This window comes from Carcharodon carcharias, chromosome 4 (assembly GCF_017639515.1).
Source record: "Carcharodon carcharias isolate sCarCar2 chromosome 4, sCarCar2.pri, whole genome shotgun sequence".
NCBI classification, from domain to species: Eukaryota; Metazoa; Chordata; class Chondrichthyes; order Lamniformes; family Lamnidae; genus Carcharodon; species Carcharodon carcharias.
The window spans coordinates 169,676,728-169,694,883 of NC_054470.1; the positions used below are offsets into that span (position 1 = coordinate 169,676,728).

General features: G+C 41.2%; 1 protein-coding gene across 6 annotated transcripts in view; it reads right to left on the reverse strand.

Annotated features, from left to right (window-relative positions):
• Positions 1-146: 146 nt before the first annotated feature.
• Positions 147-18,156, reverse strand: part of LOC121277098 (storkhead-box protein 2-like) — a 126,752-nt gene continuing 108,742 nt past the window's right edge. For 4 of the 6 annotated variants that reach the window (XM_041186098.1, XM_041186101.1, XM_041186100.1 and 1 more), the window contains exons 3-5: positions 4,776-7,020; positions 3,790-4,013; positions 147-2,678 (exon numbers count right to left, since the gene is read on the reverse strand). In XM_041186098.1, the coding sequence (XP_041042032.1) occupies positions 3,806-4,013; positions 4,776-7,020 (2,453 nt within the window). In that variant the 3' untranslated portion in view covers positions 147-2,678; positions 3,790-3,805. Of the gene's footprint in view, positions 3,079-3,789; positions 4,014-4,760; positions 7,021-18,156 lie in introns of all 6 variants that reach the window. The other 2 variants (XM_041186099.1, XM_041186103.1) reach the window with 2 other exon arrangements.

The following is an 18,156-nucleotide window of genomic DNA, read 5'->3' on the forward strand; positions in this document are numbered from 1 at the left end:
AAAGTGTAACAAAAATATCACAACAGGAAGGTTTGTCAGGCAACTCAAGATGAGGTAGGTTCCAGCAAGAATTTCAATATATTATTGATTGTAGGATATCAACTGGGCACGTTTTGTTTTAAGAAAAAGGCAAAACCCCCAAAATGTTAGAGAAACATGTTATTTAATGGCTTTAAAGTAAATAACACAATCCCAAAGGGGAGATCCACACAAGCTACGATACAACAGAAACACATTTCACACAAAGGGACTTTTAAATAAGGAACATAAAAAAAAAAAATCCCTGTTTACAGTTCAAGTTATTGTACTAAGCAATGACAACTAAACACATTATTTTACAGTATAATACACTTACAAAAACAAGCTTGTTATAATGTGCTATAACATAATCCAGTAACGTTAGGGAAGACATTCCATGAACCAAAATTTGGTAAGAAATTGTTTTACAATATATAAACACATCTATCTAGGTGACTAACAGCACCCAGAGAGACACATTTTTTAAAAAAAATGTTTGTTATTTTTATTCAGTGCAAACATATTTATACAAGGCAGTCTCGGCTGCTCTACTCCCTTCTGCTTGAAGAAAAAAGCTGTTTGCATTTGTACTTAAGTTCATAACAATCCATTCATTCACGAAAAAAGCAATCTTTATTCTTTTGAATTTAGTCTTTTAAAATAGACCCGACTTTAGATGCAACCTCCTCATTAAAGATATCTATTCTTGTAACGCTTTGACATGTTTCAAAACAAGACATAAATTTAGATGAATATTATAAGGAAGTTAGTTTGGAAACCACGCTTCAAGGAGTTAAAGCACCAGCATAAGAATTCAGAAGCAATAGTCTGGCGAAGCTCATTTATGAGACGGTAACAGAGGTAGAAAGAAAGAGGGAGAGAGGGGGAGAGAGGAGGAAGTCACAGAGTTAGAAAATCATGCTACATTGGAGTTTCTGCTACCATTTCATAAAAGCTATGGAGGTAGTTATGTGCAACATGAACAACATCTTAACTACAGTGAAAAAAAAAAGCTGTGTTACATACATTGAAGGCCATTTCAGATCTACCACTGCCATGTAAGGATAATGCGTCTCATCTGCAAAATTTTATTAAGATCCTGTTGTAGCTGAACAGATCAGGCACACTTATTAGCATATATACATTTTTAGTTCTTTTTTAACTGCTTATTTTGCAGGGTCATGTTTAAATAGTCAGTTTAAAAACAAATTTAATGTTTTCTTTTTGTGGTCATAGTTTTCGTTTGAACAAATTAAAAGGAAGGTAGCTATAAACTGTAAAGTATCCCAGTACTATTACTGCCATGAACATCTTTATGCCTGATATGTATGTTTACAATATCACAAATATAACAGGATTTTGGTGCAGCAGCAATAGCTACACATTTCCAAATAGTGATTAAGGAATTTTAAAAGATTCTTTTATAAAGATCACCTGTTGTGGGACAAGACTCAGAAAAGAAGTCAAAACCCAACCCAGATTATATGGAGATACAAAACTAAAGGACTGGCTTCAAATTGAAGTGTCCTACCAATCTGTGAAACAGTTCTAGTGTAACAAAACCCACAATATAAAGTAATTTAAATATTTTAATGGCATCACAGAACACAAAGGCAGTAATGGGCACAAAAGAAAGATTACATTTAAATATTAAAAAAAAGGTGATGCTGTGCTAGAATTGGTGATAACAGCAAACACAAAATCTGGCTGCATGTGCCACTGGATGTAACAAATACCCTTCTAGTACCTTTTTATCCGTAACACATGTGGCATCATGCACTTGAATACTTCAGAATGTTTGTAATACGTATACACACGACAATAAAGGCAGGCCTTAGACTATCATCCAAGAGTGCTAAGCTTCCACCTACAAAACTCATATATACACTACTGGAAAATAATTAGAATAGTTAGGACGGAGCGAATAGTGGCAACATATTAACGGGACCCAGGTGAGGTGCAAGCTGCTCAAATTTTGACTCTTGCAGTGATCGAAATGCCTCAATTGTACTTTTTAGTAACTCTCTTCGTACATGCAAAAAAATAGTATTTTTAATCTGGAGAGCTGTTTATTCAACCGCATTTTCTCTGAAGTATATTTATTTGTACAAGAAAACAATGCACATCAAATTCACATATTATATTGATATAAGATTTACCACAACTGTAAAACTTGTAGCAATTTCATTGTTTTTCTATAGGGCTTGCTTTCGACACCTTCAATATTTATTTATATGTACAGTAACACGAGATGTATAATCTTGTACAATAAAAAAGTCAGACATTATTTTACCTTTTAATAGTGCAACATATATCTGTTGGTACCACATAACTTTTAACAATTTTTATTGGAAATAACTGACCATAGATTTGAAGATGATATCTTCAGTGTTTAAGACTGCCACATATGTGCTCGCCCAGATTTAACACATGCACTGGTTTCGCAAAATTACTCAGGAGTAATTTTGCTGGCTTGATAATGCTCTAAAGAAGATTATTTCTAAACATGAAGTTTTCATAGAATATCATCAAGAAACCAAAGTCATGAAGTGCAAACGAGTTTGTGCTTTTTTTTCTTCTTTATCAAAACCACAATGGACGATTCATGCAGTATGATGTAGGCGAATGCCATGCAGCAAGCTGCATTACCCACTCAATACCTAAAGGATGAAGAAGTAAAATTAATAAGTACTCATGGAAAAAAAAGGCTCCAATTCATAAAAACGGCTTCTACATTTAGCTTGCACCTCCTTTTTAATGTAAGAGCATGCCTGATGGTGTCATTGTGTTTCAAATGACAGTTGAGGTGCAGGTGTGTGATTGCCGAGGGTGTGATACAGAATCTGTCGCTGACAGCTACTACTGTTTGCTCAAACACTGGTAACGGAAGCTAGACACTTCATGGGCTTCTGCAGTTTTTCAGGTTCACATGGTGCAGGATCTGTAGTTGCTCGGAAACTGAATGCTGACGTGCCTCCATGTCCCGGACTAAGAGCAGGGTTCTGACGCCTGTTGCTTTCTACTATGCTTGAAGTGTTAGAGGCCAGACTTTCACGAGTACTGAAAGACACCACGGATGGAAAAACATTAATGCTTCCAAACACTAATGCCATAACATTTAATCCTTCACAGCTTATGGCCTATTTGGGTAACAGAACTCAAAGAGGCCAGAAGCATAGATAGTGTAGGAAATATAAGTATCAACGTATTGCAATAGCTGTTGCCCTTCTGAGAGTTTGGTGGCAAAGCGGTGGTGGAGGTGGTGGGAGAGATGGAGACACATACTCAGGACAATTGCACAGAGATTTTGGCTTTACATCTAAACTGATAACATCAGAATTTGATGCTATTACTTGGTGCAATGAAAACACCCGTCCTGTACTGCAATCCTTCATCAGTGCTTACACATTTTTCATAGCTGGTGCATCTTTCACAGTTTTACTTATTTACTTTCCTACATTATAATAATTGTGCTTTTTAATATAAAAATGTAACCTTTAAACTTGCTAAATTTCAAATTTTGCTGGAATAGCAACATTGACTTATTGTTAAAAAAAAAATCAAAACCAAGAGTGGCTCAGGAGGAACAAAGAGCAATGCAAAAACGCTGCACATTAAATTCAGGCAATTGGTCAGACTGGGAGAGGGTGCATTATGTTAATTTGTCAGCAACTATAAAATCTAATGCAGGTGCACTGTCTTGGTCCTTCCTGTTGCACATTTTAGTGATGTGGCACCAGATGATACTGTGCGTTAGAACTTTTCACTGACCTGGGGTAATTCCAGCTCATACTGGCAGGTTGAGAGTCTTTTTTCTCTCTTGCTCTCTTTCTGTCACATGCAAGTGCCCAAATACATAGGCCGGGATTTTCCTGCCCCGTTGCGGGTGAGGCGGTGCCCCAGCCAGGAGTCCATTGACTTGCGGTGGGACTGGAGGATCCCAGCGGTGGGCGGGTGTGGAAAATCCCGCCCATAGAATCTTAGGCCAGTTGATGCTGGGAAATGTATACAAAGCATAAAATAGTTCATAATCTTATGGTAAATAGGGAGTCTCACTCATATGATCCATAAAAATAATGTGTGGTTAATTTTCCAACTCTGTTGGATTTTACTGTCAGAAAATCTTCAGTTAAAAAAAGTTTTAAAAAGCTTGTTGTTTTAGCATGAGACATTTGTGCCAACTTTTGGATACTATTGTTTGTTGCATGATAAATAACAATCAACATGTTTTCACTGTGATACATCGATGCTCTTCTAATATTCTCCACATTTTGTCTTCTCATTCTTTCAATTGAGGAGAGGTTAGTGTTCTAACATTTTGCTCCAGGCAGGGAGTAATGATGCTGAAAGTCATATTGGAATTCAGGGTGTGCACTGCTCATGAGTTTCCAACTATTATTTTATATGATGAGCACATTCATGTCTTATTTCCTGATATACACTCTTGGCAGGGGGAGAAGTTCTAGCCAAGAGTGCAAAGTCAGAACATTATCTCTAAGGGACTTACTCTGTGTGAGTGTATCTGTTGCTTTTTAAAATACTCAATACTGCTTGAAATATATACATATAAATTTATGAAATGTATTGCTATGGTAAAGACCGAAACATACAATTCTTCATTCTTAATTCTAAATTTAACAAGTTTTACCATACGGCTTTTGAAGTCTAGCACCATGAAATAATCTGCCACAAAATCAAAACCTTAAATAAGTATCTTAAATGGATGATTGTGTTGGATTTACCATTTTCTTGCTTACCGTGGAGAATTAAATCCACTGTCTACTGTTATACTGCTGCTGTCCATACTATCTAGTCGAGCAGAATGCAAAGCTTTCTGGCTGGCATTGTTATCACTTTCCTTTGGGCTCAGGAGAGTTAGGTTCTTCTCAAATTTTCTCTGGAGATTTTTCTCTTTCTCTCGTTCTAGCAACCACTGCACAGTACCACCATCATCTCGGCTTTTACCCTCTTCTTGGTTTTTGTTGGTCTCATCTTCTGAGTCATCATCGGACACATTATAATAGTCAAAGGAAGACTCCTGATGTCCGGTTTCCTCTCCATGCCCTGGTAGAACAGGCAGTGATTGTGCCACACTTGTTAGGCCAACAAGGCTCTCACAGTTGTTATGAAGCACCTCTGATGATTTATTGTGTTGCGATTCATGTAAAGTTGGGTCCTGATAACTATTCTCCACATGATTTACAGTCTGAGATTCAGACTGTGATTTAAACACTTGTCCATTTGGCAATGATAGTGTAGATGCCTGCCCAGCTACAGGCAAATTAATGCTGTCCATATCTATCTTTTCAGGGTAATGCTTCTGCTGCAGTGACAATTGTTCAAGCTGTCCATTCACATTTTCTTCAATAGGTGGGTGTTTCAAGAATCTATCCAAAGGGGACAGCTTCTTAACGCCATCTGACAAGGTCAAAGTATCATAATCTTTGAATAGACACTCATCATTACACTTAGCTGATGGAGAAGAAGCAGTCTGAATAGTCTCCTTAGATGCATTACATTGAAAGTAATCATCAGCTTTTGTATCGGTACCACAATTAGGTTCATTGTATTTGGGCAAACCATCTCCAGCTATAGTGTGTTCCAGTGAATTGCAGGCTTCACCAACACTTGCCGAATTATCAATATCAACACATTCTGGTATGCTTGGCTCAGTAATATGATTTGAATGTGATGACAGTCCCGCTCTGTGATGACTGAGTAATTTGGAAGAACGTAATTTGTCATTATTTGAGTGGCTTTCATCCATGCTGCATCCTAGCATCTCTTCTGCTGTGCCTGACAAAGTAGTGCCAAGAGGTCTATTCGAATTATCCATTGATCTAGACCTCTCCTTGGCTTTGCTGCTTCTATCATTTCTTGATTTTCTGTCTTGAGTATGGCTATGGCTCCGATGGACCTTTGATTGTAAACTTTCCCTTGAATGTTCATGAAATCGACTCTCCATCCTTCGCTTGTAAAGATCACCTGATACATCCCACTCTGGGGTCACAGGAAAATGAGATTCAACCATGTTCATTTTATCATGTATAAGAAAGCCATTATCACCCTTTATTTCTATAGTGGTACTTTTTTCACAAGGGGATCTGGTAATTGGATCATAAATCTCATATTCTCTGGATTCTGCTACATCCAAATGGGTATCTTCTGATTGCTCCCCCTTAGGAACTCTAGACTTGCTATGTGATCGCGATTTACCATGGGACTTTTTGTGACTTCTACTTTTTTTGCTCTTGCCACTGTGCTGAGCAGATGAGCCTGGTTTATTTCTATGAGCTTTATCTTCTTCGAGCTTTTTCATTAGCGCTGTGTGCTTCATGACATTTTCCACCGTCAGGTCTGGATTAATGCGTTTAATTATCTCCTGTTCTACCTCCCTTGGTATAGAGGTTGGATTATCTTCATCGCGCAGAGGCCATTCCTCAGGAGGAAACTGAGCTGAAAAATTCACCAACTGTTTTGACTTGTCCTTTTTAAAGCTCAGTCTGAACAATTTCAAACCAAATTTTTTAGATTGCTTTTCACCATCCTTGGCTTTTGGCAATGTTTCAGTTTTATATGAACAGTTAACTGTACTCCTACTTTTCTCAGTCTGTGTTACTGGCATCTGGCTGAATGAAGGAGGGCAATAGGAATCTTTACATTCCTTTATTGATTTTTTCTGAAGGGTGGATGAGTGATTATGGAATTCCTCTCTAAAGCAGTTGCAAGAATCACAGTGGTTTCTGTGGTGGGCTCTGTCTCTGAGGCAGCCAGAGTTAGATGGAGTTATAGTTCCTGGTTGTGGTGAAGTACATCGAGACCTGTCAGGTATCCTTTCATCCAGATGGTACCATTTGCTATTTGTTCTTATGAGAGAAGGGGTAATAAAATAAGTCTGTGGCGTTACAATGAAATATCCATCAGGAGTTGGATAAATTTTCCGCTCTCTTACGAGCATGTTCAATGTATGGCGAAGAATTTCTTGACTAGGCGTGGGGACTCCTATAAAAAAGGAAAAAATGTTATAAAAGACTAATTAAATTTGCATCTGCATTCCAGTTATTAATCAGAGCTTCGTAAAGCCTTAAATTCTACTAAAATACATGAAGGATAACATTATTTAAATGATTAATATCACTCTTACTGTATGGTGAATATAACTGCTTCATGAGGTTCATTAATAATTAGAGAACAATTACAGAATGCTGGCTTGATAAAATAGCAGCTAATAATTTCATTACATCTCCAAGGCTGAGAATCTGAATCCATGCAGTGGATGTGCCTGGTACTGGGTATGCTAACTATAGAAAATTAGTTACTTCATTTTTCAGCCAGGCCGCTGGGATGCTGCAGCACAGTCAAAAAAGGACACTCCATCTGTCTTGCCTTGAGGTGTGACTTCCTGCTGAGTGGGCTACAATATGGTAGAAAATGATGATGGGAAACATAGAAATATCCATATTTGGAGTTGCCTTCCATTTGCAGGAATTATATCTTGTGGGACAGGTTTTACTGAGTAAGGATAAAGGTCAAAATGGGAAGAATTTTAAGTGAAGTAATATTAAAAACATTTTTGGTAAGAGGGTCACAAGAATTGATGTAGAAACAAAAATAAACAGTGAGTCAGTCAGTCAGACAGTATCTGCAAGGATAGAGAGAACGTTGACGGCTCAGACTGATAACTTTTCACCAGAACTCAAAGAATTGGTGGATTTTGGCACAAGGCTGTAGTGTTGTTGCTTCCCTGCACGGAGTTTCCCATCAAGGAAGTTCCAAAAGTTTGACTAGGTGTTGAGCAAAGGCCAAGCGCTTCCTGACGAGGAGGGAGATAAAACTGAGTGGAAGTTCAGTCACCCCAAGTTGCTCTTACATGTCTGCTGGCTGGCTCAAGAACTGGCAATGGGAGCAGGTTAGGGAGTGGTGCGCGTGGTCCAGAGAAACTGAAAGAGAGCAGAAAAAAAAGGTAAATAAAAACAAATATGGCCGGATGTGGTGGGAGGGTGGGGGCATAGGAGGCTGCTGTTACTGACTAAATACACCACATGGGGAGATTTTCTCTGTGTACCATAAGGGAATTTTGTGAGGTGAGACTCCCAGCCTAGACAAAAGCATGGACTGCAGATGTGGCTTTAGTCTCGATCTCCGACCTGTGTTCATGCTCAGACTATGAGTGGAGCCCTGTAATATAATCTTTGCTATGTAGCAAAATGATGAATGCATTTATAAAGAATGCATGCATGACTTAATCAAACACAGTGAAAATCTTACCCTATTCTCCCTCCCCAGTGTGGTGTTGATTCACGCAGATTAACAAGTTTCATTTTAAATTCTAAGTCTGTGCTGAGTTAGCTGATCTCATCCAGGATAGAGGTGTGGTAATTACAACTGGACTTAGTGATCTAGGTTTAGGGAGAGTCATATTAAAAAGAAACTCAGACAGAGCTCTCAGTCTTAAATATTATCTGCAAAATAAGTGTATATGGACCTTGGTGGAGGAAAGGAGCAGGCAGTTTCAGTGTTCTCCCAGTAGACATCACCAAAGGCTCAAAAATCAAGAATAGCCACTTTGGTAAGGAATCAGGAACCATCAGTAACTATGGGCAGAATTTTTCCCCGAGCGGGAAGGCATGCACCCAACCCCCTTGAGTATAAAATAGCGTGTGATGACGAGGGGCGAGCGTCCTGACGTTATTGCGCACTGGCACAATATTTCAGTCAGCAGGCCTGCACTAAACTCGGAAGCATGCCCACCAGCAATTAAGAGGGCAATTAAGACCATTAACAGTGCAATTAACAGAGATTTTTTATTGCGTGCACAATGTTACGGTTGGCGGGCAGGCGAATTGGCCAGGCGGCCATTGCATTTTTCAGGAAACTTCACCCACGGGCGGGTTGAGGTTTCCGTGATAAATTAAAATAAAAATAAATTTCTGTGACAGCATTTTCATTGCCTACATTTTCAGGTGACTGATTATGGAGCTTGGACACTTTTTTCCAGCTTGCGTGACCCTTATTTTAGGCTGTTCAGGTTTTCAGCTCCTTGAGGCAGCTCTCTGCCTTCAGAGAGCTTTCTGTGAGCGCTCGCCCTCCTCCTCCCACCTCCACCCCAGCAGCGCTGAGCCTTTCAGCGTGCGTTTCATGCTGGCTTGCCGTTAGCTGGCCAGCTAGTGTGAAATTGTGGGTCGGGGGCCGATCGTGGTTGGCGGTCCGTTCCCCGGTTACTCCCGGGCCTGCCGATCGCGCTCGCACACCAACCTAAAAACCCTGCCCCATGTGACTGAACAAGCTTTAGGTGAGAAACTTTCAAATTTTAGCTTTATTATTCCAATGGCAACTGTTCACTGGCAAGGAGAGCACTACTCAAATTCAAAACACAAGGTTTCTGGCAATTAATCTTCCCCTGTGTCAGGAGAAAACTGCACAGGTTTAAAATGCAAAATGCCACGCTACTGGATTGGGAGCATTTCTTACCTCTGAGTCAAAATTTGTGAGTTTAAGTCCCATTCTGGAACTTTAGCACATAATCCAGTTGACACTCCAGAGCAGTACTGAGGGAGTGCTGCACTGTCGTAGTTGCCATCTTTCAGGTGAAATGTGAAACTGAGGCTCTGTCTGCTCCCTCAGGAGGACATAACAGATCCCATGGTACCATTTCAAACAGAGCAGGGATATTGTCCCTTGTGTCTTAGCCAATATTTATCCTTCAACCAACAATCACTAAAACCAAATATCTGGTCATTATCTTATTATTGTTTGTTTGCAAATTGGCAGACACACATCCTACTGCAACAGCAATTACTGCAACAAAAAGTATTTAGCTGACCATAAAGCGCTTTTAGATGTCTTGAAGGTGTGAAAGACACTTTATAAATAAAAGCTTTTCTTCTTTTACCCGAATGAGCTCTCCCACCCCAGAATGAACTGGTGGTCTGCAGTCGCTGCTGATGTTCTTGAGGTGGGAACCTGTGCCACTGGAGGTACTAGCATTGCCTCATTTATACTGAAGGGTCTCCTCCAATGATAGTGCTGCATTCATATTACAGTGCTATGTGCTGGGTCGGGTATTTGCTCTTGTCATTTGACCAGCAATAACCTTGCTCCTAGTGTTAAAACGGTCAGTGTAATAGTCACTATAAAATTGGTTTATTTGATAACGCTCCTCTAAAATGCCTCGGGAAGCTTTACAACATTAAAAGGTGTTAGTTAAATGGAGGGCTTCATTCCCTCCACCACTAATGCACAGTAGCAGCAATGTGTACCATCTACAAGATGCACTGCAGGAATTCACCAAGGCTCCTTCAACAGCACCTTCCAAACCCACAACCACTACCACCTAGAAGGACAAGAGCAGCAGAAAGGCAGGAACACCACCGCCTGGAAGTTCCCATCCAAGCCGCTCACCATCCTGAATTCAAAATATATCACTGTTCCTTCAAAATCCTGGAACTCCCTTCCTAACAGCACTGTGGGTGCGCCTGCACAACATGGACTGCAGCGGTTCAAGAAGGCGGCTCACCACCACCTTCTCAAGAGCAATTAGGGATGGGCAATAAATGTTGGTCCAGCCAGCAAAGCCCACATCCCATGAATGAATAAAAAAATTGCACAGAATTTCATGCAGCTGGCTGAATAATTCGCTAGAAAGCAAAGCGGCTGGGAATTGGAATAGTCATTTCTTCACTGGTTGGTTTTGGTGAATCCAGCAGGTTCATCTTTCAGCCACAACCGTCTGCACGAGGCCCATGCATTAAGATCCTGCACTGCCGCACAAGCCTTACATGACGTTGAAACAGCTTTGTGTTCAATTCTTAAAACTGTGGTTAGTAAATCAATTACATCAGGACAACAACTGGTGGGAAGTTTCCAGGTTTCCTCTTACCTATCTAGTAACCCTTGATACAAAGTGGTGTGAGGACCCAAATATATTCCTGGGCACAGGGAAAATCAAAACATTTTGATCTTAAAGAGGAGGGGGAAGGAGCAATTCAGGGAGGGTAAGGGCCGCGGGGGGTTGGTGGGAGAGGATGGTATACTAATCACTACATGCTAACTTGCCCCCAAGAGAACATAAATGGCCTGGATTTTGCTGTTGTAATGACAGCAAAACTGTCAGTGATCGCCACAATTATTCCACTGCAGCCAGCATCAGTACCTGGAGTCCACAGGGGTGCAAAATTATGTGGAGATCCAAAAGTCACTGTCAAGTGAGTCTATACTTCTCCAGAAGGTGTGGTCTTGAGTCAGCCCAAAATTGCAATCTATGGGAATTAATTAAACTGACCAGAATGTCCACTCTTACACTATTAAGTATCTGCCTCAGATATGCGCTTGCTTTTGAAGGAGGCCACACCTGTTTTTTTAATTTGATGCAGACCCTTGAATGGTAAAAACCCTTGGAAAGGTTACAAGTTATTGAACTATGCACTAAACTCAATTAATGCTAAACATCTTTGCTAGACCTGAAAAGCTAATTTTATATTAATGGAATGTTATATTTTTCCACAATGATTAATAGAAAGGACATTTTTAAAAAACTTTTTGTATTCTGTTTAGTTATCTTTGCTTCTACCTTAATCCAAATCATTATCATTCGTTTCGCCATCTGAACACTAAGTAAAAGTAAAGAATTTTAAATGCTTTTCTTCTCTCTTGTTCGTCCTTCAAGGTGAAGATCATCACCTGGGCTGTTTGGAAGTGTTCTGGTGGTTATGTATGTTATCGCTAAGGCTGCTCTGCGCCGGAAGGTTCTGCTGCTAATAGTACAGGATACCACAGATGATTGAGTTTTTAGATGAGACGCTGGCTCAGGATTTCCTCTCCTTGTGTTTTCTCTCTGCCTCTGATATGTGCTTTCCACACTATTTCTTTATTTGGTTGCACCAGGTGCAGTGATCCTGGGCAAGCCAGGACTCAAAGCTGATATCAGAATGCCTGAATGAAACATTTAGTCTCTGTATAGCATTTCCTTTGACCACAATGGGAATGCACTCCTGGCTCAAGCTCTTCATGGATGATTTGCTTTGGTAAGCGTGTGTCAGGCATTCTGGCTATATGAGCAACCCAACTCAGTTGTGAATGTCTCAATAAGATGTGGATACTTGGCATGCCAGCTCAGATGAGCACCTCAGTGCCTAGTATTTTGTCCTGCCATTTGAGCTTCAGAAGCTTCAAAAGGGTCTCAAGTGAAAGTGGCACTGATACAGTCCAAGTCCCACACATATACAGCAGAGTGGGCTGGACTACCAATTTATCCTTTCATGGACTTCGCTGGCTATGCCAGCATTTATTGCCCATCCCCAATTGTTTTTGAGAAGGTGCTGGTGAAACATTGCCTTGAACCACTGCAGTCCATGTAGTGTAGGTGCTATTAGTAAGGGAGTTCTAGGATTTTGACCCAGCGACAGTGAAAGAATGGTGATCTTCCCATGCATCTGTTGCCCTTGTCCTTCTAGGTGGTAGAGATTGTGGGTTTGGAAGGTACTGTTGAAAAAGCCTTGGTGAGTTGCTGCAGTGCATCTTGTAGATGGTACATACTGCTATCACTGTGCATTGGTGGTGGAGGGAGTGAATGTTTACGGTGCTGGATGGGGTGCCAATCAAGCGGGCTGCTTTGTTCTGGATGGCGTCCAGCTTCTTGAGTGCTGTTGGAGCTGCACTCATCCAGGCAAGTGGAGAGTATTCCATCACACTCCTGACTTGTTCCTTGAGGATGGTGGACCAGCATTGGGGAGTCAGGAGGTGAGTTACTTGCTGCACAACTCCCAGCCTCTGACTTGCTCTTGTAGTCACAGTATTTATATGGCTGGTTCATTGCTCTATAGACTTTTAGGTGGTAGGCAGACCTACTCCTCTTCATTCTCAGACATTTGAAGTCTGACAAAGGTTACACTTCCTTTGGCAATTCCTGCATGTGTCTCGCCATCAATATAGACAGCTTGAGAGAGTGTGCAGCCAAGATAAGTGAACCTATCCACTGCTGACAGATGCTGATTATGAAATGAAACCTTGGGCTTGAGATGAGGGTTTTCTTGGAGTATGTCGGTATCTTCCTTCAGTCTTCTTAGTGCTGATCGTAAGACTGAAGTTGCCACATGCATTGGAGAACAAGTCCATACTACATTGCATGTCCAGCTCTGAACCAGCAGCTAGTGCACAGTCATCGGCAAACAGGAAATCGTTAAGTATGCCCTTAGATACTTTGGTCTTTATCTGGAGTCATCTCAGACTGAGCAGCTTTCCATTCATGTGATATCTGATTTCGATGCTAGGATCATCATCATGGAAGGCATCGGAGGGCATGACAGAGAAAAACATGCTGAAGAGGGTTGGCGTGTGCAGGCAGCCCTGTTTAACTCTATTAGTGGCTGGGAATGGGTCAGAAGACTCATCACCATCTGGGTCACACATGAGCATGCTGTCATGGAACTGTCAAACCGTTGTGATGAATTTCTCCAGGCAAATTTCTCCATTACCTTTTAAAGGCCCTCATGGCTGATTGGGACAAAGGTCAAGTCAACAAACGTGATGTAGAGGTCCATGTTCTGTTCTTGACACTTCTCCTGGAGCTGTCTAACTGTAAACCATAGCAGTGGTTCCTCAACCTTTTCTGACAGAGCACTGACTCTCTGACAGCAGCTCCTGGTCGAGATGCTGTGCTAAGCGGTTCAAAAGGATTTTGGTGAAAACTTTGCGGGTGATGGAGAGGAGTGAGATTCCTCTGATTGTCGCAAGATTGGTGAGTTCCTTTCCGCTTATATAAATGGACAATAGAGACATCTTTGTATTCTTGCGTGATGGTTCTTTGCCCCACATAGGCTGAAAGAGTTTAGAAAGCTACCTGATGAGGCATTAACTTCAGCCACGTACAGCTCAGCTGGAATACTATCACCACCTACAACACATGGACTGTAGCGGTTCAAGAAGGCTGCATACCACCACCTTCTCAAAGGCAATTAGGGTGGACAATTAATGCTGGCCTAGCCAGCAATGCCCACATCCCATGAATGAATAAAAAAAGCTCCTGGAGCTTAGTGCTGCTCGACAGGAGTTTGATTGCATTCGTCATTTGTAACAGGTGACGTGATAAGGTCATCAAGAGAGGAGCTGATGCCAACCTGTGTAGCTTGTTGATTGCTTCTTCACTGACACATGAAGACCAATCGAAGATGTGGTTACAGTGTTCTGCCAGGATTTCTAGAATTTGGGCTTTTTCTGAGAGCAGTGTTGACCCATCGGCACCGAGGATTGGTGATGAACCAGTAGACTGGGGCCTGTAGACAGGTTTCAGAGCATTTTAGAATCTCTTCCAGACTTTGTGGTCTGCAGATGACTGAAGTTCATCAGCTTTCCGATTCAGTCAAGTGTTTTGCATCTCTCTCTGGACAGTCCTGCGGATGTTTCACCAGATATTGGATAGTGATGACCTGTCATTGAGGTAAACCCTTTAGAGGCAAAGTTTCTGCTCCAGTAGTTTCTGGATTACCTCATTGTTTTCATTCAATCAATCTTGATGCTTACAAGAGGGAGGGCCAAGGGTCTCTAGAGCAGTGAAGTGCACTTTATCCCTGAAGGTCGGCCAGCCATCTTCAATGCAGTGAGAGTCCATTTTCGCTGTACACAGGCGACTCTTGAGTTTCTCTGAGACAGAGTCCTTCATGACTGCCTGTTTGAGCTAAATCATCCCCTTGCCTTGGCACCGTCAGGAAAGGGAAAGCCATGCCAGAGACATTGAGTGCAGCTTTCTTCGAGGTCAGTGGGAGTGTCTTTGGCTTACTGCTGACTGCAAAATCTGGGCCACTGGATATTAATTTTCTACAATGAGCTACTGAGCCCTAAAATTCTACAAATTAAAATAAATCTACTGCAAACATTCTGAACCTAATGGCCATGTGGGATAAGCAACAGTGTATGTTGCAGAGCTGCTTCAAATTGCAGGTCTGCAGTATCAACTAAGAGTTCTGGTGTTATGAGAGACAGAGAGCAACAGGACAACAGAAAAGCTAAATAAAAACTACCTTGGAGGTTGGAAATGCTTATGGCATAAAGGATAATGTAAGCATGGTTGGAAAAGAAAATTGAGTTGAAGTTTACTGTAATTCATTTCATAAATTATTGCAGAAGGAATGATCTCTCTTGAAAGACTACGCAATATATCTGCCGCTTAAAAGATTTCCATGTAAACATTGATGACCATGATCATGCTATAGGATCAAATTTTTGTGGGGTTGGGCTAGCTCTGCAGGCCTTTAAAAATAGTGGACAGGACCAAAATGTAGGAGTCTCACTCCCATATCTAGCAGAACCCATTTATGTCAGCAGGAGAAGGGGGTGGGGTGTGAATCACATGAGCAGGAAACCCAAACTCAGCAGGACCATTTGAAATTACTGCAGAGTTCAAAGAGACCGCATTTTCTCTGTTCCACGGGCCTTAACAGAGGAGGTGAAATTCACAGAGGAGGTGAAATTCACAGAGGAGGTGAAAACACGCTTGAAGGACAAATAGGATCTGTTTAAGTGATGTAAAGTCATTTTAACCCCAGCTCTTTAAAAATGAAAAAAAAAAAACAGTCTGCAACTTTCAATTGGAGTAAAAAAGACACCCAGTGCTGGAGAGCATTGATTGGCAGGCCATCTGGCGTAACTTAGAAAAAAATTACCATCTGTTCCTGCAGTTTTAGCAGACTTCCTTGGTGACATTTCCCAAGGGCTGTTATTGCAGTTGAGCCCATTATGAATGCTTGGCTGAGTTTCAAAAGCTCAAAAACCAATTGTCTCAGCAGGCATCCGAGTTCACATTTTTACTAAGCATTTTAAGATGCTATCAAAGGATTATCTGCCTTTGATGTACACAGTGAATAGAAGTTTGTTTTCTTTTAAAACAGAATGACCACTTGAGAGGATTTAAAATTTTTGAACAGGTTTCACAAATGAGAGCTTTTTTTCAATATAAAGTGTGAATGAGTGAGAGCTCCCTTAGATATAAAAGGTTAGTATTTTTTCATCTCCACATGGCCCCTTTGGTCTGCCCATAGTGGATACTTGGTGAGTGGTTATAGAGGTGGCATGGGGATATGAGGTAGCATGTTGGTGTGAGGGGGCATGGGGGTGGGTGGGAATGTGAGGGCTAGACAGTCTAGTATCCTTTTATACAATTAGGCCAAAGTCTCAGGAAACTGAGGTGAGCATTTTAACCAGTCCACCTCAGTACTGGTGGATTGGTTAAAATGCTCACCTCAGTACTCACCTGCTCCCCTGGCCGCCTCTGAATTGCCTCCGGGGACTCTATCACTCCCTTGCCCTTCCACCCCGAAGCGAAAATCGTGCATGCGACGAATGTTCCATGGAGACAGGTCTGCCGAGTTGGGGAATATCCATGCTCTGGGTGAAATTGGCCTGTCAAACCTGATTTTCACTCCTAGGGACCGGGGGGGGCGCATATGCAGGATGCAGTCAGGCCCAGTGCCCCCGGATGCAGACTGGAAGCAGCCACAGGGGTTGCCAAGTCCCAAGGTGGGCTGTTTAAAAAGCCTGCCTTGGTTCTCTGAGCCTTTGCTCCTGTTGTTTCCTCAAATTTTAGGCCCTCCAGCCCTCACCACCCACCCCCCTCCATCATCCTCCCTTCCACTCCCCATGCCATTACCATGCTCCCATGCCAACCCCAGCCCCAAGCCACCCCATGGACCTTATAGTCCCCTTGCTAACTTAATGCCAACCCATGCTCTTCACCTACCACCCTTTGCCCTTACACCCTCCATGCCAAATCACCCAATATCCACCATGGCCAGACCTCAGAAGCCATGATGAGATGAAACAAAATAAAAGGTCAAAATATCTATTACAGTTCTATTACTATTAACTGTTCTATTACTATAGTTAAAAGAACACTCTCATTCATGAAAGCCTATTCAAAACTTTTAAATCCTCTCAATCTCTTATAAAAACAAATAGACTTGTATTCATAACATCATATCAAAGACAATTAATCCTTTAAAGACCTTTTTGAGCTGTCTACCAAACTGTGAATTTAGGAACCCCGTGCTGAGTTAATTATAGTTGCGGAAAGCAGTGAAGCATTAATAATGGCATAAAGAATAGCAGTTCCCCAAGAGCTATCAAACTGCTAGAACAGGTTTTCTTCAACCCTCACTGATACTCTATTTTTTTGTAAAATTTTGAAGGGCTGGGGATTTTAATAACTTCATAGCTTGTGCTTTTTTAATTCTCACTGAAACAGGCAGGCTGTTTTTTGATTGTTAAAGGGTTGGGGATTTAAATAACTGCACAGTTCGACAATTCTACAAACCATATCTGCCCTTCATGGGAATTTACTTCTATGATAAAAATTCATTACTTCCACACTGCGGCTTAAGGCCCTTGCTATAGCAAAAATGGGCTCTGTTTGAACTCCAGCACTGAGTTCAAGAAGGGCCATACTGAATTTGGGTTTCCCTCATGTGTGAGTCACACTCTGCCCCCATTCCCCTACTGATGCAAATAGGATCTGTTGGACATCAGGGTCGGACTTCTGAGTCCAGGTCCCGTTTGCTATTTTTAAAGATCCATGGAGTCTCTACTACTCACAAAAATCCGTCCCTAAGTGTTTGGTTATGTCTAAACATTCATGAAACTCTTGCAAACTGATTCATTCTTTGATCCTGTTACATATGTCACTGTAATCAAAGTCCTGATGAAACAAACTTTTATGCCCTGTAATCTTAACTCCATAAAAATAATATAACTCTGTTAAACCCAGTTTATCATTGCAAACTTTACTTTCTCCACTTGGTTGCAATCCCACACTAACATTAGAGAAGCTCACCCAATACATGTATGCTAAGGTGGTTATTACACCACATAACTCTGATACTAATAATGTGGGCAACATGCAAATGTATTATAAATGGTCTCAGTTGACCATAAAATATATTTTTTAAAAATCAGCTGGACTCTGAAGTAAATTTTGAAAACTGCATTTTTAAAATTTGGATTTCCTCCAAAATATACCCATTCAAAATTTTCCACAATTACATTACATTGATCTATTTACTTGTATTGGCCATTAATTAGAGTTAATTTGTGCTAACAGCTGTTACGTAAACAGGTCTTTCATGTAAGATCAAATCACATATGGCACCTGTT